At 43.9% G+C, this 26,172-nt stretch overlaps 1 protein-coding gene across 1 annotated transcript in view; it reads left to right on the top strand.

The window, feature by feature from the left end:
- The first annotated feature begins 5,120 nt into the window (after nt 1-5,120).
- The window catches only part of mdn1 (midasin AAA ATPase 1), a 194,542-nt gene continuing 173,490 nt past the window's right edge, over nt 5,121-26,172 (top strand). Inside the window, exons 1-7 of the mRNA XM_078212495.1 lie at nt 5,121-5,324; nt 11,491-11,714; nt 15,012-15,236; nt 17,124-17,231; nt 21,751-21,943; nt 25,199-25,408; nt 25,870-26,001. Of these exons, the coding sequence (XP_078068621.1) occupies nt 5,229-5,324; nt 11,491-11,714; nt 15,012-15,236; nt 17,124-17,231; nt 21,751-21,943; nt 25,199-25,408; nt 25,870-26,001 (1,188 nt within the window). The 5' untranslated portion in view covers nt 5,121-5,228. The remainder of the gene's footprint in view (nt 5,325-11,490; nt 11,715-15,011; nt 15,237-17,123; nt 17,232-21,750; nt 21,944-25,198; nt 25,409-25,869; nt 26,002-26,172) is intronic.

Genomic DNA, 26,172 nt, shown 5'->3' with positions numbered 1-26,172 from the left:
AAAGAGCCACTGGCCCGCGCCAAGAGGAGACTCCATCACTCCACCTCCCCGTTCTCCGAGAGACAACGCTCAGCACTCCAACCGCAGCGACATCTGCAGGTGTGCCCAAGCTCCGCCCGCAGCGACACCTGCAGCTGTGCTCATCAAACCCCCTCCCCCTCCGAGAGAGCGCTCATCACTCCACCCGCAGCGACACCTGCAGGCTTTCCCTTGGAATCGCAGGGAGAAGCCAGGAGGGGGGAGGAGGGCGGTGAACTCGGGCGCAAGCCGAATCACGTGATCTCACACCATTGGTTCCCCGGCCTGTCCGTCAAACTGATGCCCACCCCCATTCCCAGCACAAATTGCAAAGTTCACCAGCTCTAGTCTTTCCCAATTGGCTTCATGAAAAGTCTGGTCAAGCAGTCCCCTCTTCTCTCCCACCAATACTTTCTCATAACTAATACAGGTGGCACAGTGGTTAGCACTGCTGCCTCACAATGCCAGGGACCCGGGTTCAATTCCAACCTTGGGTCACTGTCTGTGCGGAGTTTGCACGTTCTCCCCGTGTCAGCGTGGGTTTCCTCCGGGTGCTCCGGCTTCCTCCCACAGTACAAAGATGTGCGGGTTGGTTTGATTGGCCTCGCTAATATGACCATTAGTGTCAGAGGGATTAGTCAGGGTAAATATGTAGGGTTACAGGAATAGGGTCTGGGTGCAATTGTTGGTTTAACCTGGTGTTGTTAAAACTCTTACTGTGCAATTGTCGGTGCAGACTCGATGGGCTGAATGGCCTTCAGCGCTGTAGGGATTCTATGATTCTAATATGAAACAGAGTTCAAATAAATTGAAGATTATTTTTCATGCCCCAAGGATTTTTTTGTCCTGGTTTGTTTGTAGCAGTGACCAAGTCATCATCCTTTAATTCCTGGAGACTCCAGGGCAATCCTGGAGGGTTGGCACCTCCTAACTGGAAAGGGAGGGAGATCAGTTTGGGGTAAAATAACCATAGTTCCATGTACTTAAGTGCATTGTTGTATTGCATTTACCAGTCAAAATTTGTATTCCTAACTCCCGTGCAAATTTACAAATTTGGCAAATAGCGAGGCTGAAGATGATGCTGGATAAGTACACAAAGAGAAAACCATAGGGTTAGATGAAGAAGGTTTGTGTGAGGAAGGTGGAGCATAAACACCAACATGGGCCAGGTGAACCGAAGAAGATATTTCAGTACTGCAGCTGCTATGTAATATATATTGTTGACAATTCCGCTATTCAAAGGATTGTTAATTAAACTGTACCCGGAAATAAATGTTCACAATGTCTTTTTTAAAAATACACTTTATTTAAGAGTAAATATACAATCTTGATTAATATTTCTATTGATATGGTGGTGAAGACCTCATGGTCAACATGATCCTCTCAAACTCATTTTGATTGGCTTTTGGGGTCAGAGAGGAATTTCACAGATATATTCCCGAATTAGTTAAGAGATTAAATTTTATTTTTGCCCATCTCAATACATTATGTGACTAAGTAAAGCAAAATTCCAGACGACGATAGGCTTGCTCTCTTCTTCAAGGGGGAGAGCTAATTGATGATGATTTTATTTTGAGGATCACCACATCTCAGGCAAGGGACAAAGTTGAGAATGCAGGCCTTAATGAATAACCTGAGCCAGTACTGGAATTGAACCAGCCATCCATCCAACTGAGCTAACCGGCTCACACTATGAAACTACTGTTCGATAGAATACTAGTTGCAACAGGATTCAATTTTTTTAAACATTCTTTCATAGGATGTGGGCACTGTGGGTTTGGCTAGCATTGACTTCCCATCCCTAATTGTCCTTGAGAAGATGATCGTAATCTACTTTCTTGAACCTCTGCAGTTCACGTGGTGTAGGTACACTCACAGTGCTGTAAGGAAGGGACCCAGTGACAGGGAAGGTGATATATTTCCCAAGTCAGGCTGGTGTGTGGCTTGGAGGGAAGCTTGGAGGGAAGCTTGGAGGCTGTGGTGTCCCCATTCATCTACTACCCTTGTCCTTCAATGTGATGGATCACAAAGGTAAGGGGTAGTAGTTCTCTATAGACTCCCTACAGTGCAGAAGCACCTTACCTATCCCCGTAACCTCTCACATTTACCCCACTAATCCCCCTAACCTACGCATCTTGGAACAACAACAATCAATTTAGCTTGGCCGATCCACCTAACCTGCATATCTTTGGACTTTGGGAGGAAACTGGAGTACCCAGAGGAAACCCACACAGACACAGGGAGAATGTGCAAACTCCACACAGACCAAATTCCACCCAAGGCTGGAATCGAACCCGGGGCTCTGGCGCTGTGAGGCAGCAGCACTAACTACTGTGCATTAAATTAGTATTATAGCAGGATATCTGTAAATGAAGATTTGATGTGGAACATTTGTTGGTTCTAATTCATATAGCAAGTTAACCTTTAAGAATAGGTAGGAGAGATAATTGGAGGAAAGGGGAATAAGGGATGTGAGAACAGGGTGAGCACAGTGTTGTAGGCCATTAAACAAAATACCTGTCGGGATGAAACTGAGTTGCCCCAATGTCACCAAAGGAAAAGAGAAACTGTTAAGGCAAATGCCATGGCAGCCACCACAAATATAAAACAAACAATAATTATGCACAATACAACAACATACATATATAATTATTAAACCATTATGGATATCATCTATTCCCTCAATACCCTCTGGTACCATATGGTTGTAGAAGGCATTGGGCAAAACAGTAGATACAGCATGTTCTCTCTCCAGGGATAATGCCAGGGAAGAGACAGGCAGTCAGACCAGCCACCCTGTAGCCTCCCTGCTACCATCATGAGTCCCATTTATCTTGGACCTATAAAGTGCCATTGTGGCCATTGAGAAATTCCACCCGCAGGCTGGGACTAAGTTTGGGCAGGATCATTCCACATTCAAATTCTCAAGGGAATAGGATTCCTATCTGTAGGGAGGAAAGAACAATTGGGCCAAGCAGACTGTTTTTCTGTTTTGTCATTGCAGTGTAATTCTTGGCACTTCGGAAGGTTTCCCTATAGTTTATTTATTCATGTCACAAGTAGGCTTACAATAACACTGCAATTAAATTACTGTGATCTGGCATCTGTTTGGGTACACTGAGGGTGAATTTAACATGAGCAATGCACCTAACCATCACATCTTTCAGACTGTGGGAGGAAACCAGAGCATCCTGAAGAAACCCACGCAGATACGGGGAGAACGTGCAGACTCCGCACAGACTGTGACCTAGACCAGCAATCGAACCCAGGTCCCTGGCGCTGCGAGACAGCAGTGCTAACCACTCTGCCACCCTGTCTTCCAATTGGAAAGGTTCGCAGGAGATGCACAATGAGTGCTGGAACAGTGAGTAAATTTAAGGAGGAGTTAGACAGATTTTTAATTGGTAATGGGGAGAAGGCAGGGAAATGGGGATGAGGAGCACATCAGCCATGATCAAATTGCGGAGCAGACTCGATGGGCCAAATGGCCTAATTCTGCTCCAATATTTTATAAACTTAAGAGTGTGGTCCTTGGCCACATTAATAAAAATGTTCAATTGATTCTTTGCATGTTCTATAAAAGGCATTACCTGCCTACCTTTCAAAAATACTTTGCACCCCCTTATTCATAGAATCATAGAAACCCTACAGTGCAGAAAGAGGCCATTTGGCCCATCGAGTCTGCACCGACCACAATCCCACCCAGGCCCTACCTCCATATCCCTACATATTTACCCACTAATCCCTCAGTCCAGGACACTAAGGGGCAATTTCAGCATGGCCAATCAACCTAACCTGCACATCTTTGGACTGTGGGAGGAAACCGGAGCACCCGGAGGAAACCCACGCAGACACGAGGAGAATATGCAAACTCCACCCAGACAGTGTCCCAATATTGGACTTTTTATTTTGGCCACTATTCCATGCTGTGATATTTCAGCTAAGCAAACTATGATTTGAATTTTCTGAAGTGTTATTTTTTCATATGGAAAGCTTTTAAAATAAAAAGGTGTTTAAAAAAAATATTTTATAAAGGGAGATTTCCTTCTGGATGTTGTCTCTCACACAGATTTTTTCAGTGTTCAGTGACGATTTGAGGGTTTCGTTTTGTATTTGCAAAATAGAGTGCAAAACAAAGTTTATTAAAAATCAATTTAAAATGCAATATCTGCAGCCTTTCTAAAGTGCTGCACGGTGATGTGTGAATGAGTTGCACGCATGAAAGCGAAGCATTGCCTGTTTCAATTACTTTGTTTGCTCTTGTCAATTGTGTCACAAAATCCAAATATATACTTTATTTATAAAATTTCTGAAAGAAACATTACAAAACAGTTCAAATTGTCATAACAGGAAACTGCGATGATGTTGACATTCTCTACAGAAATCAAGATGCACGCTGATGTGCTTCATACAGGAATGACAACATTACCAATTGTGTCAATATTTTTTGGAAAAATATACTTTATTCATATAAAATCTAAAGATACATTACAAAACATTTCAGATTGTTACAACAGTCAAGTGCAAAGATATTGACATTCTCTACAGAGATCAAAATGCACGCTGAGAGTCATGCTTCAACATTGTAATGAGAACATTACCAACTGTGCTAACTTTTTTTGCAAAAATGTACTTTATTTATATAAAATCGAAAGGTACATTACAAAGTACTTCAGATTGTTATAACAGGTAATATTGACCCTTCTCTACAAAGATCAACATGCATGCTGAAATGCAGACTTTCAACATTGTAATGAGAACATTACCAATTGTGCCAATTTTTTTTTGCAAAAATATATTATATTCATATAAAATCTAAAGGCACATTACAAAGCATTTCAGATTGTTATAGCAGGAAAATGCAATGATATTGACATTCCCTCCAGGGATTAATTTGCATTCTGAGGTGCTGCAGATCAGTAATGAGATCTTTGCACACATTTCAACATTTTCTTTACAGGGAGCTGGTCAGACCACATGCAAAGGCAGCTGAGGCAGTGAAGTGTTTAGAAGTTGCTTTGGGGGCAGGGGGAGGGTCATTCAGCTTTAAATGTGCATGTGCCCCGGAAGTGCTCAGCTCAGTCTCTTCCACGTGTGGATGTGTTGCAGTTGGAGCAGGAGCTGGAGGTGTGGGACATGCTGCTGGGTGTTTAACTTTCCTCCTTCTCCCATCCGTGCACACTCTGTGCTTGGCAGCTGGTTTCCTCGGGATGGAGACCTCGCACTTTCAGCTCTCCTCGCTGGCACTAATCGCCAAGCTGAACGACAGGAGCCGCAGCGAGCTGAGCAAGTTCCTGACCAGGCAGGTGAGTGAACCACAGAGCCTGGCCCAAGGCTGAGAGGAGAGGAGGGCACAGCTCCTCTCAAACGGGACACTGCCAATTCCTCCCCTTTTACACTCGTGCTAATTTTTTTTTGTTGCAAAGATATACTTTATTCATATAAAATCTAAAGATGCATTTCAGATTATTTCCTGTTATAACATTGACATTCTCGACAGAGATCAAGATGCCTGCTTCTTCTTTTGCTGACATGACAGACTCCAGCCTTTTCAGATGTTGTAATTTATCCCTTGCAGCTGATTGAATGCGGGCAAATAATTTTACCAATGGTTGCAAAAATAAATATAGCGGTGCTGTGGCTTGTGCACTTTCATTCCCAGTCCCTTCACATACCACAGAGGGGGGATGTCAAGGTTGCCACTCAGGTTGGGTTATTGGTTTTACATTTAACCTGAGGCGTTTTGTCTCCTGAGTCAGGAATTACTGTTTTATGTCAGGATCACTAAAGTTAAATTCCACTGTTATTATCCGGGTGCATTTTGCTGGTGCCTGAATTCCACATGGCATCATTCGTCTGTGAAAATTATATGAATATGTAGCTTGCATTTTTTTAGTTCATTTTACGGAATGTGGGCTTCACTGGCTATACCAGCATTTGTTATCCATTCCTAATTGCCCTTGAGATGGTGGTGGTGGTGTGAGCTGCCTCCTTGTACTGCTACTGTCCATGTGGTTAGATACACCCACAGGTGCTGTTTAGGAGGGAGTCCTAGGATTTTGACCCAGCGACGGTGAAGGAACGGTGATATATTTCCAAGTTAGGATAGTGAGTGACTTGAAGGGGAACCTGTTGTTTGCGGTGTTCCTAGGTAACTGCTGCCCTTGTCCTAGATGGTTGCGGCTGTGGGTTTGGAAGTTTCTGTCTAAGGAGCCTTGGTGAGTTCCTGCAGTGCATTTTGTAGATGGTACACACTGCTGTATGTTGGTGGTGGAGGAACCAAAGACGATGCCGGAGTGAGGTGACTTCTTGCAAGCTGTACCCCCCCCCCCCCCCCCCCCCCCCGTATCTCCTAATTCTCTTTTACACTCGTTCTATGCTTTTACATTCTGCACTCTCTCTTGTTTCCTTCTCTATGAACAGTATGCTTTGTCTGTATAGTGTGCAAGAAATAATACTTTTCACAGTATGTTAATACATGTGACAATAATAAATCAAATATTTGTGGAGAGGGTGCCAATCGGGTGGGCTGCTTTGTCCTGGATGGTGTTAAGCTTCTTGAGTGTTGTTGGAGCTGCACCCATCCAGGCAAATGGAGAGTATTCCATCACACTCCTGACTTGTGCCTTGTAAATGGTGGACAGGCTTTGGGGAGTCAGGAGGTGATTTACTTGTTGCAGGATTCCTAGCCTCTGACCTGCTCTGGTAACCAATGGCTGGTCCAGTTGAGTTTCTGGTCAGTTGAGTTTCTGGTCAATGGTAACCCCCAGGGTGTTGCTAATCGGTAATAGTTTTTCCATTGAATGTTGACGGTTTGATCCTCTCTCTTGCTGGAGATGGTCATCGCCTGGCACTTGTGTGGTGCGAATGTTACTTGCCACTTGTCAGCCCAAGCCTGGATATTGTCCAGGTCTCACTGCATTTGGACATGGGCTACTTCAGTATCTGAGCAGTTGCAAATGGTGTTGAGCATTGTCGTTATTGACCCTGACAATCACATTTTAATTTGATGTTTTTAAGTTTCCTTTGTACTTTGATTTCTGTTCGGGCTGTTCCCCCTCCTTTTGGGGAGCTGCCCCTTTTACTTTGTCCTGACTTAACCTGAGTTTGTTTATTTGGTTTGACCTTAAAAAAAGGGCAAACATCCCCAGTTCTGGCTTTCTGGTGGATGGGAGGTCATTGATGAAGCAGTTGAAGATGTCTGGACCTAGGTCATTACCCTGAGGAACTCCTGCAGTGATGTTTCTGGAGTTGAGATGATTGACTTGCTGATTTATTCCTTGATCTGCATGTTTAATAGTTTTTTTTAAAGTAAGGGATCTTGATGCAGGGTAGTGTAGAATGAAGTTTTTAGTTATAGGTAAATATCTGGCAATTAGTGCTGGGAAGTGGATTTCTTTTGCAGTGGAGGGATCATGGAAGTTAAATTGCAGGAGGAGGCTATTTGGTCCCTTGGTGTCTCTGCTGATGCTCTTCAGGAGCAACTTGCCTAGTGCCATTCCCTACCTTTCCCCTGTAGCTCTGTATTCTTTTTATCTTTACATTATTATGCAATTCTCTTTTGAAAGCTGATGGAGTTTGCCTCCATCACACCCTCAGTTCCAGATTCTGACTATTCATTGCCTTTTTTTAAAAAAAGCTTTTCCTCATGTTGTCTCTAGTTATTTTGGCTACGGCCAATCCAGGTCCTCTGGTTCTCTACCTCTATGCCAATAGAAAGAGTTTCTCATAAAGTAAAGTTTATTTATTAGTCACAAGTAGGCTTACATTAACACTGCAATGAAGTTACTGTGAAAATCCCCTAGTCGCCACACTCCGTCTGTTCGGTACACTGAGGAAGAATTTAGCATGGCCAATGTACCTAACCCGCACGTCTTTCAGACTGGGAGGAAACTGGAGCACCCGGAGGAGACCCACGTAAGACGCTGGGAGCACGTACAAACTCCACACAGACAGTGACCCAAGCTGGGAATTGATCCCTGGTACTGTGAGGCAACAGTGCTAAACACTGTGCCACCCCACTCTAGCCTAACCAGACCCTCATGATTTTAAATACCCTTCTTTACCTTCCCTTCTCTAAGGAAAACAGTCCCAGCTTCTCAAATCTATGTATGTAACCAAATTTACTTAGCAGGAAATATTTTCTGCACCCTCTAACGCTGTCACATCCTTTCCAAAGTGTGGTGCCTAGAATTGGACATAATATTGCAGTTAGAACATAGAAAAATTACAGCACAAACAGGCCCTTCGGCCCACAAGTTGCGCCGGTCATGTCCCTACCTACCTAGGCCTATATAGGCTTACCTATAACCCTCAATCCTATTAAGTCCCATGTACTCATCCAGAAGTCTCTTAAAAGACCCTATCGAGTTTGCCTCCATCACCATTGACGGCAGCCGATTCCACTCACTCACCACCCTCGGAGTGAAAAACTTACCCCTGACATCTCCTCTGTACCTACTTCCTAGCACCTTAAACCTGTGTCCTCTCGTAGCAGCCATTTCAGCCCTGGGGAAAAAGCCTCCGAGAATCCACCCGATCTATACCTCTCAGCATCTTGTACACCTCTATCAGGTCACCTCTCATCCTTCGTCTCTCCAAGGAGAAAAGACCGAGCTCCTCGGCCTATCCTCATAAGGCATGCCACCCAATCCAGGCAACATCCTTGTAAATCTTCTCTGCACCCTTTCAATAATTTCTACATTCTTCCTGTAATGAGGCGACCGGAACTGAGCACAGTACTCCAAGTGGGGTCTGACGAGGGTCTTATAAAGCTGCATCATTATCTCCTGACTCCTAAACTCAACCCCTCGATTGATGAAGGCCAGCACACCATACGCCTTCTTAACCACCTCCTCTACCTGCGAGGCCGATTTTAGAGTCCTATGGACCCGGACCCCAAGGTCCTTCTGATCCTCTACATTGCTAAGAGTTTTACCCTTGATATTATGCTCCTTCATCCCATTTGACCTGCCAAAATGTACCACTACGCATTGCTTTTGTAATCCCTACCCTTATTAGTAAAGCCCACGATCCCAATGCTTATTAACCAATGTCTCAACCTGTCCTGTCACCGTCAATAATCTGTCCACATATACCCCTATGTTTCTCTACCCCCCCCCCCCTTTCACATTCCATCCTTTTTATATTGCTTCTGCTCATTCTTCCCACCAAAATTAACCACTTCACACTTCTCTGCATTAAATTTCACCTGCTGCTTGTCTGCCCAATGCCCACCAGCTGATGTCCTGAATTCTGTTGCTGTCCTCCTCACAGTTCACAATTCTTCCAAGTGTTGTCATGTGCAAATTTTTAAGATTGTGCGCTGCACACCCAAATCTAGGGTCACTAATATGGGTCAAGAAAAGCAATAGTTCCTAATTCTGATCCCTGAGGAATCACAATATATCATCACTTCAGCCTGAAATACAGCTGCTCACCACCACTGTTTCCTGTCACTTAGCCAGCTTTGGATCCACGCTGCTGTTGTCCCTTTATTACGTGGGCTTCAACATTGCTGAGAAGCCTGTTAATGTAACACTTTACTGAACACCTTTTGGATGTCCATGTACACCACAGCAACCATTACTGTAACTTCATTGAAAATCTTAAGCAAGTTAATTGATTACTATTTACCATGATCAACTTTGGGGGAGTCGGTTAGCTCACTTCACTGGACAGCTGGTTCCTGATACAGAGCGATGCCAACTGCATGGGTTCAATCCCTGTACTGGCTGAGGTTATTCGTGAAGGCCCCACCTTCTCAATCTTGTCCCGTGTCCGAGGTGTGGTGATCCTCGGGTTAAATCGCCACCAGTCAGCTCTTTCCCCCTCAAAGGGGAGAGCAGCCTCTGGTCATCTGGCACTGTGGCAACTTTACCTTACTTTATCTTATTGACTTCAAGGACAGCCAGCCGTCTGATGGCTCCTGGGTTAGCCTGATAAGTTGGTGAGATGACTAGAATGTGATGTGGAATGATGTCAACTGCGCAGGTTCGATACCTGTACCAGTTGTGGTAGTTCATGGAGCCTTTGCTTCCTTACATTGCCCCATGCTCACAAGGTGGTGTCCCTCAAGCGATACAACCAATTGTCTCCCTGACTGAGAGAGATGCTGATGAACCGTTGGACTATGGCTCATTACTTTACAGAATCTCTAATTAGGTTACTATTGCAGGTGGTTCTGGGCTTTTTTGATTTTATTTATTATTGTCACATGTATTGGGATACAGTGAAAAGTATTGTTGCATGCTATACAGACAAAGCATACCATTCATAGAGTACATGGGGAAGAAGGAAAGGAGAGGAAGCAGAATATAATGTTAGTCATTGCTAGGGTGCAGAGAAAAATCAACTTTTTATAAATGGTAGGTTCATTCAAAAATCTGATGGCAGCAGGGAAGAAGCTGTTTGAGTCAGTTCTACGTGAGCTCAGACTTTTGTATCTTTTTCCCTGACGGAAGAAGGTGGAAGGGAGTGTGTCCAGGGTCCGTGGGGTACTTGATTATGCTGGCTGCTTGTCTGAGGCAGTGGAAAGTGTAGGCAGAGTCGATGGATGGAAGGCTGGTTTGCGTGTTGGACTGGGCTACGTTTGCAAACAAAAAAATTTTGCCCCAAGGCAGGAATTTGAAAGAATGCCAAGGGGAATCAGGACAGTTCTTTGGTCTGGCATTACTGTGTTGTGGGAATGGGATTTGGCAGAAGTGGGGGTTGGACTCCTGATGATTTCTTAGTGTCTGTCAAGGAAGGGAGAGAGCGGCAAAATGGGGTATAACCTCTACCAACGTTAAGTTTGGTCTTTGTTTCCTCCCTGATTCCCGGGGAAGTGATGGGAATTTGAATTTGAATGAAACTTGGTTTTGTGGAAAAGGGATTTCAAGGCCAACTTCTTCAGACATTGAAGGCAGCATCTTAAGTTGGAGGCCATTTTTAAACAAAACAAAACCAATAGAATTCTAGGTCTGATCACACGAATCATAGAATTTAAATGCCAAATAATGATGAGTCTTTAAAATTCTAATATCTTAAAATAGGTTCCATTATCTATGGGATAATGAGACTTTAGAGAGGTTACAAAACACTTCCATTCGGATGAAGACATTTGTTTAGCTGTCAAATATGAAGAAATGTTTACAATTTCAGGCTCTCTTACTCAAAGAATGCCATTATATAGCAGTATATAATTGGTTAAAACCATGGAAGGATAGAAACAGGAGTTGGGGATCTGAGAATTAAGGGCCGTGAGTAGATGATTTAGAAGAGGGTAGGTGGAACCTCCTTCAAGAGGTTGAGGCATTCGCTTGCGGAGTTGGGAGCTGAGACAGAAAATGTGTTCAAGATCATATGGAATAGGTGGAAGATCTATTATAATTACCATCATCAAAAGTATCTAATCAAAATATTGGTGATATTTAATTTTTTATTCAGTTGATGATGCTTCTCTTTTTTTTCCCCTCCCCGCTATCTCTGTAGATTTGGTCCGAGCAGGATCGCCAATGTATCCTTAACACCTTAGCCCAGCTACTGTTGGATAAAGAATGCACGCTGCTGATTGGACGCCACCTCAGGCCTTTGCTACTGGATCTTCTTGAACGCAATGTTCAGACAATTAAAGGAGCCGTATTCAACCATGATCTCCATGAGAGACTGTGTGTGGCGATGAGCAAACTCATTGATATTAGCCCTGACGTCGTTTTGTAAGTCATTCCTGCTGTTACCCTAAAACCTGTAGACCCTAGCTGTTTGGGTTGCTGCTTTTTTGGAATCAGATCACACATTAACGTGACATGTAAATAGCTAAGTTCCGGCGAACAAAATTACGGACCATCTGGCTGAATTAACATTTTTTCCATCTCCCTAATTTTCCATTTTGTTTTCTACTGATAGTGTAGGGTGATTACAGGGGCCCTTGTTGCCCTCTGGTACAACACATGTGGCCATTCTTTTATGTGCCTCCACAATGAGGAATGGGCAGACCTTCCAATATCAAGGCCTTTGTTGGAGCCTATCCTGGCCTTTGGAGATTCCCACATGCATGCACTTGCAAGGGCAATCATTGGCACAACCTGCAGTGAGATTCCAATACAGATTCTTGTGCAATTCCTGCTCTCGATATACTTTGACTCAACCGTATACTAATATTCAAGCATATACAAGCCCAGTACTTGGAAAAACTATTTTTTCATCTCTGCATTTATTGTCTTGTAGATTTATGCACTTAATTTTGAATTGTGGATAGAAATATCTGCCTGTGGGTCAGAATGAGGTGATTGCAGAGGAGGGCAAGTTGTCAGTAATGAACAAACCAATGTGTTTTTGTACCTGTTATTATTCAAGGTTTTTAAAAGAATATTTCTCACAATTTGGGAGTTACTGCTACAAGACCAGCATTTAAATCACGGGTAGATAGTTTTCTGATCGATAAGGGAATTAGGGGATATGGGGAGCAGGCGGGTAAGTGGAACTGATTCGCTTCAGATCAGCCATGATCTTGTTGAATGGCGGGGCAGGCTCGAAGGGCCAGATGGCCTACTCCTGCTCCTATTTCTTATGTTATTTATTACCCATCCCTATTTGCCCTTGAGAAGGCGATAGTGAGCCGCCTTGACCTGCTGCATCTGAAATGAGTCATAGAATTCCTACAGTGCAGAAGGAGGCCATTCAGCCCATCGATTGCGCCAATCACAATCCCACCCAGGCCCCATTCCTGTAGCCCCACACATTTACCCTGATGCTGGGGTCAATTTAGCATGGGCAATCAACCTAACCCACAAATCTTTGGATTGTGGGAGGAAACCCACGCAGACGGGGAGAGAATGTGCAAATTCCACATAGACAGTGACCGGAGGCCGGATTTGAACCCGGGTCCCTGGTGCTGTGAGGCAGCAGTGTCACCATGCCACCCTACCACTGTGCCATCATGCCACCCGTGGATAGTGGAGACAATAAAGCAATTAATGGGAGAAGCAGGCTATATAAACGTCTCCATTCCTAATGATGATGGATCTCCGCACTTGAGTGCTCAAGACAAGGCTGAAGTATTTTCAACCATGCTCACCTGCATATGAGGTTCTCAACATCACAGAAGATTGTCTCCAGCCAATTTGATTCACTTTGTGTTATAACGAAACATCTGAACGTGCTGAGTACAGCAAGAGCTGTGAGAGCAAGCTAACAGGAGTGATGAAAGTATATTTCAGGCTCGCCATGCCTTCCAACTAAGTTGGCATTTGCCCAACAAAGTGGGGAAATTGCCCAAGAACGTCCAGCCCATCCCTAGAGTGTAGAAAGAGGCCATTCAGCCCACCGAGTCTGTACCGACTCTTCGGAGCATCCCACTCAGGCCCCATCCCCATAACCCTGTTACCCTGTTGATCCCCCTAACCGGCACATCCTGGGACACGAAGGGACAATTCAGCATGGCCAATCCACCTAACCTGCACACCTAGCCAACTACCGCACTGTCAGCCTAATGGTGCTCATCAGCAGAGTGATAGAAGGTGTCATTGACTGTGTTATCAAGCAGCACTTGATCAGCAGTACCCGTTCACTGGCATTCTGGTTTCATCAGGTCCAGTCTCCTCTCTCTGGTCAAGCGTCATGGAAGATGGTAATCATAGAATCTCTACAGTGTAGGAGGAGGCCATTCGGTCCATCAAGCCTGCACCAATGACAATCCCACTCGGGCCCCATCCCCGAACCCCAAGTATTTTACCCACTCATCCTCCTGACACTAAGGGACAATTTAGAATGCCCAGTCAACCTGAGCTGTACATCTTATGGTTGTTTGGGTCAATCATCTCCGCCCCAGAGACATCGCTGCAGGAGATTCTCAGGGTAGTGACCTAGGCCCAACCATCTTCAGCTGCTTCATCAATGACCGTTCCTTTATCATACGGTCAGAATTGGAGATGTTCGCTGATGATTGCACAATGTTCAGTGCCATCATGATTCCTCAGAAAATGAAATGGTCTCTGGCTGAATGCAGCAAGGCCTGTATAACATTAGGGCTTGAGCTGATAAATGGCAAAAACACTTGTGTCGATGACCATCTTCAACAAGAGAGAATCTAACTACCCCGGTCAGTGACATTACCGTCATTGAATCTCTGCACCATTAATATCCTGAGGGTCACAGTTGACCAGAAATTGAACTGGACCAACCATTAAAATACTGTGGCTGCAAGAGCGGGCCAGAGGCTGGAAACTCTGTGCCAAGCCACTCGCCTGACTCCCAAAGCTGTTCCACCAGCTAATAAGGCACAAGTCAAGAGTGTGATGGAATACTTCCCACTTGTTTGCTAAGTGCAGCTCCAAAAACACTCCAGAAACTTCGACAGCATCCAGGACAAAGCAGCTGCTTGGTCAGCACCACATCCACCTGTAAAAATTCACTCCTCCTCTCACTGGCATATATGGCTGCGGTGTCTATTGTAGATAAGATGGGCTGCAGTAACACACCAAGTTTTCTTCACCACCACCATCTAAATCTGTCACCTTCATGGATCTGTAGAATGGTGGCAGCAGGCATATGGGAATGTCACTTGCTCCCAGTTCCTTTCTAAGTTGTAAACCATTGCAACTCAAATATTGCCGTTCTCCTCACTGTCACTGGGTCCAAATCTCGGAACTCTCTCCCTTACAACATAGGAATACTTCTGCCATACAGAGAACATTGGCTAAGAATGTGGCTCAGCGCACTCAAGGGCTAGTAAGGACAGGCAAGTAATAACACTCCATGTGGTGAAAGTACACTCGGAGTTGTTGGATAATGAGTTCCAGGATTTTTTTTTCCAGTTATTGAGGGAATGGCAATAAGAATGGTGTATGACATGGAGGGAAATTGGACATTGGTGGTTTTCCTATACATTTACTGCCCTAGTCCTCTGGAGTGTCTGGCTGTTGTCCAAGTTATAAACATTTCATAGAATGAAGGGGATTTATTTTTGTGTGATAGGACATTTATAACATCTGCAACCTGCTTGTCTCCTAAAGATTTGCACTGAGATACTTTAAGGATTCTCCACCAGTATTCCAGAGGCTGTTTTTGGAGAGTTCCGATTCCAGTACAGTCCGATATGGTCGAAGACGCATGAAACTCCGAGACCTCATGAGTGCAGCTTGCAGGCTCCTGAAGGAAAACTGGATAATGTTCAGTGAATTATGGGATTGGAGTGTATGCATTCCGTTGTTGAGAAGCCATGACACCTTGGTCCGCTGGTATGTATAAGATTCTCTGTTTAATGCCTGTGGTTAAGTATATTGTGGTGGTAATTAAAATCGGGTTGTTTGAATTATTCAATAAAATTTGAGTACTCTTAGGCTAAAAAGCCTTGTATCTTTTTTACTTTCCAAATTGAAAATCTTGTTAAATGAATAAGTTTGCAACAGTTAGCCAAATAATTGCAAGCTAAGCCATTTGAGACATGGCCTCAAAATAAGGGGGAGCAGATTTAGGACTGAGTTGAGGAGGAACTTCTTCACACAAAGGGTTGTGAATCTGTGGAATTCCCTGCCCAGTGAAGTAGTTGAGGCTACCTCATTGAATGCTTTTAAGGCAAGGATAGATAAATTTTTGAACAGTAAAAGAATTAAGGGCTATGGTGAGTGGGTGGGTAAGTGGAGCTGAGTCCACAAAAAGATCAGCCATGATCTTATTGAATGGCGGAGTAGGCTCGAGGGGCCAGATGGCCTACTCTTGCTCCTAGTTCTTATGTTCTTAACAATTGCAGATGTTTTTCAGCAGTGTAGTGAGGACATTAGGGATGCGGATTGGTCCTGACAGACAGCTCTTCTGATACATCATTCAATGAGGTCATGATCCCAGTTAAGTATTCGGAGGATGAGGCAAATATAGGCAGAATATTTCCCTCAAAGAAGGGTGGAAATATCAGACCATTTGCCCTAAGCTTATTTGCCTCAACCTCTGGTATCTGCTTACAGACTGCACTGGGAGATGAGCCAGTAGCTTTTTGCTGTTAGGGTATATTGGAGAACCCTTAAGAGGAAAAAAGTCTAAAATCAGCTGATTTGCAGGATTTGGTGGTGCAGTTTATATTATGGTCTTTCATTTCTGAACTTGAGGTTTAAATTTAAACCAGAATGACTAGATGAATGCCTGCTGGCTGACTATAGTCAGTTTTGATCAAATTCCTAATGGACAGTAGTCTCACTGTACCTTCCAGTGTGTTCCTCTCCCCCAGAATTCAGCCACAAATTGGCAATCTCACTAGTCTGATGTGAGGAAATGGAAAGCTGTGAAACTTGTGTAGCTGTGCAAGCTCTTTCAGGACATGATGTCTCCTGGAATATGAATCTGACTCCAAAAAAGACAAGTAATCACTTGTTTGCAAATCAGATTTTCAGTCCAAGAGCTGTGTCATGCAAGAGACAGATGCCTTCCTTTCTCACCTTAATATTTTATCCAGAAGCAAATACTAAGTGCGGTGACAAATTTTTCACTCTACTCATCTGAAGAAGCAGTGTGACTGCAAATAACTTGGGTTGAAATTATTGACTACTTATTGCAATTTGATCTTTAGAACATCCTTTTGATGTATTGAAGCCTGTCATGTAACATTCTTTGCAGCTTCTTTGTGAAAGCCATCGTATACTTTAGATTTCAAAGTGCATGATAGATGGGGTTCGCAACAGAAGCAGGGAATATACCTTATGCCTGCAAAACTATATTGTTTTCAAGTTTAAAGTTTATTTATTAGTGTCACAATTAGGTTTGCATTAACACGGTCATGAAGTTACTGTGAAAATCCCCTAGTCGTTACACTCCAGCACCTGTTTGGAGACGCTGAGGGAGAATTTAGCATTTAGCACCTAACCAGCACATCTTTCAGACTATGGGAGGAAACCGGAGCATCCAGAGGAAATCTACGCAGACACGGAGGAACGTGCGGATTCCGCACAGACCATGACCCAAGTCAGGAACTGAACCCGGGTACCTGGCGCTGTGAGGCAACAGTGCTAACCACTGTGCCACCGTGCTGCCCATTTGGCTCTGTCTGGCTCCTTGAACTTCATTCTTACCTGGTCTGTGTGGTTTAAAATGACTGAGAGCATTTTCCCACCTGAATATACCACTTTCTCTTTCAGGTACACAGCTAGATGTCTTGCTGTTGTAACAAACATGAATGACGAACAGAAGAACCATTTCTTCAAGAAGATTCTCACTACAGAAGAACTGACAAATTTTAGACTCCAGTAAGTTTCTCATACCAAGATTACATCAACTAAACTGAAGAAAACTTGCTCCAACTGTGTTCTTTCGGTTATCGTGTAAATTGCGAATTGTCACTGCAACTATATCTTTGCCAATCAGTGGTATATTTTACGTAACATCCAGCAAGATTCACAAATAAAATTGGGTTGTGGCCGTTGGAGAGCCAGGTAGGAACTTGACGGCAATGGTTTGTGTGTAATGCAGACACATAGGCTATGATTCTCCCTTTCCGCTGTGCTAATTTGTTAGCACAGCAGGCCGGGAGATTCTCGCGTCGGCTGAGTTGCACATGCGTTCCTTCGGTGATGGCCAGTTTGGGTCCCTGGCACTGCCCAAGGGGCAAAGTGCCAATGCCCAGGGGGCATGGGGCAGTGCCAAGTGGGTGGGGCATGGTGGGGTGATCAGTGGAGGGGTCCCACTGCCACTCTACGGACAGGTTCGGTGGGGGAAGGAGGGAGGCCAGCAATCGGGGGGGGGGGGGGGGGGGGTGTGTTTGTCACTGCGAGCGCATGCCGGGAAGGGGAGGGGCTAGCGATCGGGCTGTGGTGTGGCTCGGAGAGCCGGCAATGCGGGGATCGGGAGGCCGGCAGTGCAGGGCCACTGCGCATGTGCCAATCTCAGCACTGACGGATCAGTGTACAGCTCTCTGCTGCTGGCCTCTCCAGTGGGGATAGGCCACGCCCTGCCCATAGATTTGTAATGATATACATGCTAGTGACCTCTGCAGTGCACAGAGTGTGGGCACTGCTTCTCTGATCTCCCACTGAAAAAACCAGCATGAATTACTCCAGTTTTCATGCAAATTCGGACACTTCAAATTTTTTTGGGAGAATTCCGGCCATGTGATTTGTGACACGCACTCATAAAGAGCAATGTCTCTCCCTGAAAGGTAGATCAGATTTTATATTAAATTTTTGAACCATTTTCCAATGTGGGCCTGTTTCAAACACCAGCCGTGGGAAATGGCACTTAACCCAACTGGTCTCTGGGAAGCATTCTTGTCAGATGCTTCTTGATGAGTTGGTTGAATAATTAGTTAAAGTTTTTATTTAGCTAATGCGCAAAGAATGATTAAGAATAATGAGGGAGACATTAGAGTAAGAAAGAAAGCTAGCTAGAAATGTAAAACAAAATCTTACTATCTGGTTTTGTAAGTGATTGAAAAGGAAACGAGTAAGTGTTGGTACCTTGGAAGATGAGATTGGGGAATTAATAATAGGAAACAAGGAAATACCAGAAGTGTTGAGCAGGTATTTTTGTATTCACTGTTGAAGATACAAAAATCATCTCCAGGATACTTGAAAATTAAAAGTTCAAAAAAGGAGAGAGGACCTTAACACAGTCACAGGGAAAAAGGTACTGGGAAAACTATCAGAACTAAAGGCTGAAAAGTCCCTACACCTGATGATCTGCATCATGGGGTCATGCAGGCATGTTAGCTAATTGATTAGCTAACATGAAGCAGAGAACAGGGACAAGTGGGTTATTTCTGGTAGGCAAACTGCATCTATTGAAGTACCACGGGGGTTAGTGAGGCTTCAACCATTTACAATCTATTAATGACTTGATGTAGGGAATAGTAGCTAAACTTTCTGATAACTTGTGTTCAAAGATAGGTTAGAAAGTAAGAACTAGGAGCAGGAGTAGGCCATCTGACCCATCGAGCCTGTTCCGCCATTCAATAAGGTTATGGCTGATCTTTTCGTGGATTCGGCTCCACTTACCTGCCCACTCACCATAACTCTTAATTCCTTTACTCTTCAAAAATCTATCTATCTTTGCCTTAAAAACATTCAATGAGATAGCCTCAACTGCTCATTGGTCAGGGAATTCTGCAGATTAACCCTTTGGGTGAAGAAGTTCCTCCTCAACTCAGTCCTAAATTTGCTCCCCCTTATTTTGAGGCCATGCCCCCTAGTTCTCGTTTCGCTTGCCAGTGGAAACAACTTCCCTACTTCTGTCTTATCAATTCCCTTCGTAATCTTCTATGTTTCTATAAGATTTCCCCCTCATTTTTCTGATTTCCAATGAATATAGTCCCAGTCTACTCGGACTCTCCTCTTAAGCCAACCCTCAATTCTGGAATCAACCCAGTGAACCTCCTCTGCACCCCCTCCAGTGCCAGTTTACCCTTTCTTAAGTAAGGAGACCAAAACTGTACACAGTACTCCAGGTGTGGCCTCACCAGCACCTTATTCAGCTGCATAACCTCCCTGTTTTTAAACTCCATCCCACCAGCAATGAAGGACAAAATTCCATTTGCTTTCTTAATTACTTGCTGCACCTGCAAACCGACGTTTTGCAATTCATGCACAAGGAAACCCAGGTCTCTCTGCACAGCAACATGCTGCAATTTTTTCATCATTTAAATAATAGTCAATTTTGCTGTTATTCCTACCAAAATGGATGACTTCACACCTACCAATATTGTACTCCATCTGCCAGACCCTTGCCCACTCACTTAAGCAACACTTTGTGTCTTCAAAGGACAGCAAGAGTCTACAAAGGGTTTTAAATATATTATGAAAGTGGGCAAAAATTTGGTAGATGGTGAGTAATATTGGAAAATGTGAATTTGTCCCATAAAGCAGGAGGAATAAAAAAATGGGTATATTGTTTAATTGTAGGGAAATTGCTGAACCCTACTGTACAGTGGGTCTGGTTGTCCTGGTACAAGAATCGCCAAAGTTGGTATGCAGGTACAGCAAGTTATTAGCGAGGCAAATGCAATGTCATTTATTGCAAAGGGAATGGGATACTAAAGAAGGGAGTTTATGGTTCAGTTATATAGGGCATTGGTGAGACCACATCTGGTGTATTGAGTACAGTGTTGGTCTCCTTTTATTTAAGGAAAGATATAATTGCATTAGAAGCAGTTCAGAGAAGGTTTATAAGACTAATACCAGGAATGGCTGAGTTGTCTTGTGAGGAAAGGTTGCAGAGGTTAGGTTTGTATTCACTAGAATTTAGAAGATTAGAAGTGACTTGGTCAAAACCTTCAAGATCCTGAGGGGTGTTGACAGGGTGGATATGGAGCGGATGTTTCTTCTTGTCGGAGAATCTAGGACTAGGGGCCACTTCTTAAAAATAAGTGGTCACTCATTTCAGACAGATGAGGAGAATTTTTTTTTTCTTGAGTGTCATGGAACTCTGGAATTCTCTTCCACAAAAGGGAGTGGTGCCAGAATCTTTGAATATTTTTAAGGCAGAGCGAGATAGATTCTTGATGAACAAGGAGGTGAAAGGTTGTCTGGGTAGGCAGGAATGTGGGGTTGAGGTTTACCTTAATGAGTGCAGGATGCTCAACATTGGCATGTCCACTCAGAAACATAGAAAATAGAAGCAGGAGTAGGCCATTAGGCCCTTTGAGACCGGTCCACCATTCATTTTGATCATGGCTGGACCTTGATCCCTTTAGCCCCAAGAGCTATATCAGGCAATGTTTTGGCCTCAACTACATTCGGTGGTAGTGAATTCCACAGATTCATCACTCTCTGGGTGAAGAAATTTCTCCTCACCTCAGTCCTAAAAGGTTTTATCCTCTTGTATCCTTATCCTCAAATTATGACCCCCTAGTTCTGGACTTCCCCTACTTTTGGGAACATTCTTTCTGAATCACTCAATGCTTTTGATTTTTATGGCTTTTTTTTCTTGCTTTGCTACTTATTTGGAATTTGTAGCGGGTCGTAAAACATTTTTTTTATTGGGCAGGCATGATATTGATGTCAATTGGTTAGTCTTGGCAATATATTACTTGATGTTTTGCACTTCACTGAAACCATATCGGTCGACAGACCATAATCCATGAATGACTATGTAAATAAAACTTGTGGCCTGAATAGAATCCCTACACTGCAGGAGACCATTTGGCCCATCGAGTCTGCACCGACTCTTACCCAGGCCCAATCCATGTAACCCCATATATTTATCCTGCTAATCCCCGTAACCTATATATCTTGCGACACTAAGGGGAATTTACCATGGCCAGTCAATCTAACCAGCATGTCTTTCAGACTGTGGGAGGAAACCGGAGCACCCAGAGGAAACCCACGCAGACATGGGAAGGATGTGCAAACTCTACACAGACGGTCACCCAAGGCTGGAGTTGAACCCGGGTCCCTGGCGTTGAGAGGCAGCAGTGCTAACACTGTGCCACCATGCCGACTTTAATTAGTCTTGAGTGATAGTTATTTCTCTGTCATCATGAACAATATAATTTAATTGGAAACTTTGAGATTTTATGCTTGGCATTCTGAAGACAGAATAGGTAAAAATGATGCTGAAGCAATATAGACCAAAGGTGGTAGAAGGATGTGTGTATGTATGCTATGTAGAGTAGGCTTCAAGTTCAGGACAATTTTATTTTGTTAAGTGAAAATTAAATTTACTTACCTTCCCTCATATTTTTATGTCTGTGTTCTAGTCACCCCTGTTGATGTGAAACTTAGATTTATGGATTAGTTCTGCCATTAATTTTAAAAAATGAATTTTGTCTTGAAGGTTGTTGGAAGAAGATCTATCTCTCAATGTGGAGAAGGCTTTGATTCTGGCAAATCCGAAGATGGCAACGTGGCAGAAAGCGAAACAATTAACACATTCACAAGGGCACATAATGTCTGGAGATTTGTCCGAGAATGTTGTTGCTGTATGTGGAGTCGTGTTACCACGGAAACAACTTATCCACCAGGGCCAGGTTAAAAGCTTATTTTAGAATTTAACTTTCTGAAAATAAGGATTCTTTATTGAGGCCAGTCTATCCTAAACGATTAATAACATGATCGGAGAAGCCTAGCATTGCATTAGTCAATTCAATACATTGACCCTGTTGTCAGTTTGATATTTTCTACAAACCTGTTCAGCCTTGCGGCCATTATAATTATGAATTCAGAGATTCTGAAGCGGCTTTGTAGATAAATACATAGCCAGTTGTAGTACAGATTCTTGAACTAGCAAGAGTCAGAGTAGAGTCTTTGCCTGTGATAGGCTACGTTTTTTTTTAATGCCCTCTCCTCTCCCATCTGATAAAGGCAACTTGGAGCATGGTTTACAGAGAATGACATAGATTACATAAGGTATACGGCACAGAAACAGACCATCCAGCCATGTCGGTGTTTATTCTGCACCCCAGTCCCCTCTGATCTTTCGCCATTTGAGCTTTCCCTGCTCCCTCAATTCTGTTCTCTCTTGTATGTTTGTCTAGCTTCCCCTTATGTGCTTCTGTAGTGTTCATCCCTGTTCCACATCCTCAACACTCTTTTTGGCCAAAGAAGTTTCCTCCGAATTCCCTATTCCAATAGGAAGGTTACATTCTGGTACCTTCTGTTTGATGTGGCAGTTTTTTCTGTGAAACATCATTGCCCTCGGGATATTAGTTAAGCACCAGAAACTTTGCAGTGGGCCCCAGTCCTATTCTCATCAGACATCCTCATGCAGGTACGTTCTAGCAGAGATCGTACACTTACTAGGCTGGGATTTTCCCCTCCTGTTCGTGATGGGCGTGTTTGGCGGCACGAGTGAAAAATATGATGGGAAGGTCTGGACATGTTTTCTGGCGGTGTAAATGCTAGACCCAGTTCTTCCCTCCCCCTGTCCGTGGAATGCCACAACTCCAACCATGCAGCGTTGGAAATGTCATTATAGATTGGCATATTATCGGGGCCCACACGCCAAAATCATACTCCACGTCAAATTTGACTCCCACACGAACATGGTGTGCAACTGGACTTAAGTGTGCACTGAGCAAGCAGTACTCGGAGAGGAACTCGGAGGTGAGTGCACTCAATTGGCACAGTACCCATGGAGCAGCTCTGTCTTGGGGGGGCGGGGGGGGGTGTAGGTGTCACTGGCAAGTCTGCACCATACCTTCTTTGTGGCTGCCTTGTTTTGCCGGGACACAGGCTTCAATGAAGGAATGGGAGCCCCGGATCTGAATGCTTTCTAGGTTTGGCAGCCATGACTATCCAGCAGCTTCCTCTGGCTTGAAGTGTGCAGGGGTGGCCGCATTATTGAAGTGCTGAGATGATGGCGGGGCAGGCGAATCAGAAGCCACCTGCCAACAATCCAATGTGAAACCCGTGCCTCTGCATTTTGCTTCTAGAATGCTGCACAATACGCCGTTGAAAAGTCACTATTGCCTTTTGGGTCAAATGTCACTTCACCCCCCCCAAAACCAGACTTTGTCGATTTCTGGCATGATTGCATCCTTACTCTGCATAAATATGAGGCAGTTTGGCCCATCATACTTGTACTGCCTATCTGAAGGATTTATCCTTTAGCCTCAAAAACATTGAAAATCTATCTTGGCCTATTTGTAAATTTCCTACATTTGTGTAGTTGCTGTGCTGTCAATTTCCTGACTTTCCAAAGTCTTTGCCCACCATGCTAGTTTGAATCCATCAGTGGTGTTTAATTAACTGTCCACACTACTGTATTCTACACCTCGGATTGACCCTTTCATCAGGTCCCTGTGTGGATTCTGACTACCTTCCCCACATCACAGTTGCTGGTCTTGCAGATACCCACGACTGGATAGCTTCAGGAACGTGGAATTTTCTTGCACTTCCCATTTTCTACATTCTCAAACTGTAATCCCTAACTCTAGGTCATGTGACCCTGAGAACCTCATTCTTCCAATCATATCATAGGATCCCTGCTGTGCAGAAGGAGGCCATTTGGCCGATTGATTCTGTACCAACCTTAAGCCTACCCATGCCCTATCACTGTAACTCCGCACATTTACCCTGCTAATCCCCCTGACACTAAGTGGCAATTTAACTTGGCCAATCAACCTAACCTGCACATCTTTGGACTTTCCAATGTTCTGGAATGTAAGGGTTGGACCTCAGATACTTGAGATTTTCCATCCTTGGAAATCTGATGCAGTTGCATGTTCCTTGGATACCGTGAGAATATAGGATAGCTTTTGTCTTGCACTCCATATGCATCTTGTAGGCTTCTTTCTTTCTAATGTCCTGAATTTGACAGAAAGGAAAATGTTCACTCCCTGACTTATCCAGGTTTTGAAATAGTCCACTGGATAGCTAGGAAGTGTAGAATTGTTGTCCAGTTTTCCTGGCAGAAATGGTGACCTGGCATCGGGGAGCTGACACACCATGTGGGGCGTTGATTTGCAGCTGCAAAGAAAAAAGTTTTCCTATTCTCCATGTCTACATGATTTTTATTACTGTCATTTGTGCATTCCAGCTCCCTCTTGGCAACCACAAGCTCCGTGGTGGTCTCCCAAGTTTTAGATTCTTCCCTTTGGATGTGAGCGTCTCTGGCAAGGCCAGAATTTGTTGCTCACCTTTACCCTTTCCCAGTTGTTCCTCAAATTGAGAATCTTGATACCAGCAGTTGGAGATATTTCCTGGATAGATGGTGATGCAGGCATACAGGTATATCTGCACTGCTCAGGGATTGAAAATCATAGGCGACACTGGAAACTTAACTCTCCAAGCTGCATATGCATTTCAGATACTCTCGAAAGCTAAACTCTGCTCTGTGCTGCTCCTGTTTGTACACGACTAGTCACCTATTATCACATTAAACTTGCACTCTGCATTGCGGAGAATTATCAGTTCTGTAAAGGAATAGGAGTTGGATATTGCAATTATATTTAGTGCAGTAGATTGCTCATTCATTTTCTTTGACTGTGGCCTGCTTATGCAGAGATTTGTGTGCACATTGACATAGCTATATGTAAATGGTTAGTGCTTTTGAAGCATTAGGTAATTGAATGTCTATGGAAGATTTCCAAATGCTGGCCTCACCGGAAGTCGGTCGAATGCCACTTGTGAGTCTGAATTTTCTAGAGCTTTGAAATCTGACCTTTCTTGTCACTGCAGCTCTTTGTAATGCAATGTCTACCGATAACTGATTTCAAATGGGTGAAAGTTAATTATATTTTATAACACTGCTGTTTTTGACAGTACTTTCTTTTCCTCCCCAGTGTGTCAGTCAGCCCCTTGTGTTAGTAGCTTCCACCTATGGTTACCTGCAGAACTTGGCAATGGCAGTAGCGTCCCAGAATGCTGTGCTGCTAGAAGGCCCGATTGGTTGTGGTAAAACCACTTTAGTGGAATACTTAGCAACCCTTACAGGTCGACAGAAGCCACCCGAATTTCTAAAAGTGCAACTCGGGGACCAGACTGACAGCAAGGTATGGAATGTGTAAATTCCTTTTTTTGTGAAAGAGGGCAGCAGTAGATTTTTGTTTGTTTCTGGGCTTTTATTGATGCCATGCTGAAGTCCATGTGACTAGCCAGAGATTTTACCATCATCCTGTAATTTTGCCTTGGTCGAGATTGGCAACTCCAGTTTATTGAGATTTGTGGATTCAGTCCTGTATTCTAGCACATGGTGGGGAGGGACATGAAAACTCCACACTGTCTCCCGAGGCCGGAATTGAACCTGGGTCCCTGGCGCTGTGAGGCTGCAGTACTAATCACTGTGCGACCATGCTGCCCCCATGTTACCATAAACTTGATTGTTTCCAAATTTCTACGAGTTTGCTCCTCTGTCTGAGCTAGATTGAACTTTTTGGACCAGCGAGGAAGTTGCATGTTTTAACAATGGTGACTCACTTAACTTCTGTTTCAGAGATGTATTTTTGTGTTTTAGATGTTGCTGGGAATGTATCGCTGTGCGGATGTCCCAGGGGAGTTTGTTTGGCAGCCTGGATCCTTGACTCAAGCAGTAACTCATGGCTATTGGCTTCTCTTGGAGGACATTGACTATGCACCTTTGGATGTAGTATGTAATCCCCTGGAATATTTTACACTTGTGTTGAACCACGGTTTTGATCACTAAAAATGTGTCCAATTTATAATGTGTGCATTGTAAGATGACAGAGCTATTTAATTACTTTCTTGTATACAGCATATACATGATTTAGTATGCAATCGTATGCAGAGTGGATTTTTT

Source organism: Mustelus asterias, chromosome 5 (assembly GCF_964213995.1).
Source record: "Mustelus asterias chromosome 5, sMusAst1.hap1.1, whole genome shotgun sequence".
In the NCBI taxonomy this organism is placed as follows: Eukaryota; Metazoa; Chordata; class Chondrichthyes; order Carcharhiniformes; family Triakidae; genus Mustelus; species Mustelus asterias.
Note: the sequence above shows the minus strand (reverse complement) of the source record. Positions and strands in the feature narration are given on the sequence as shown.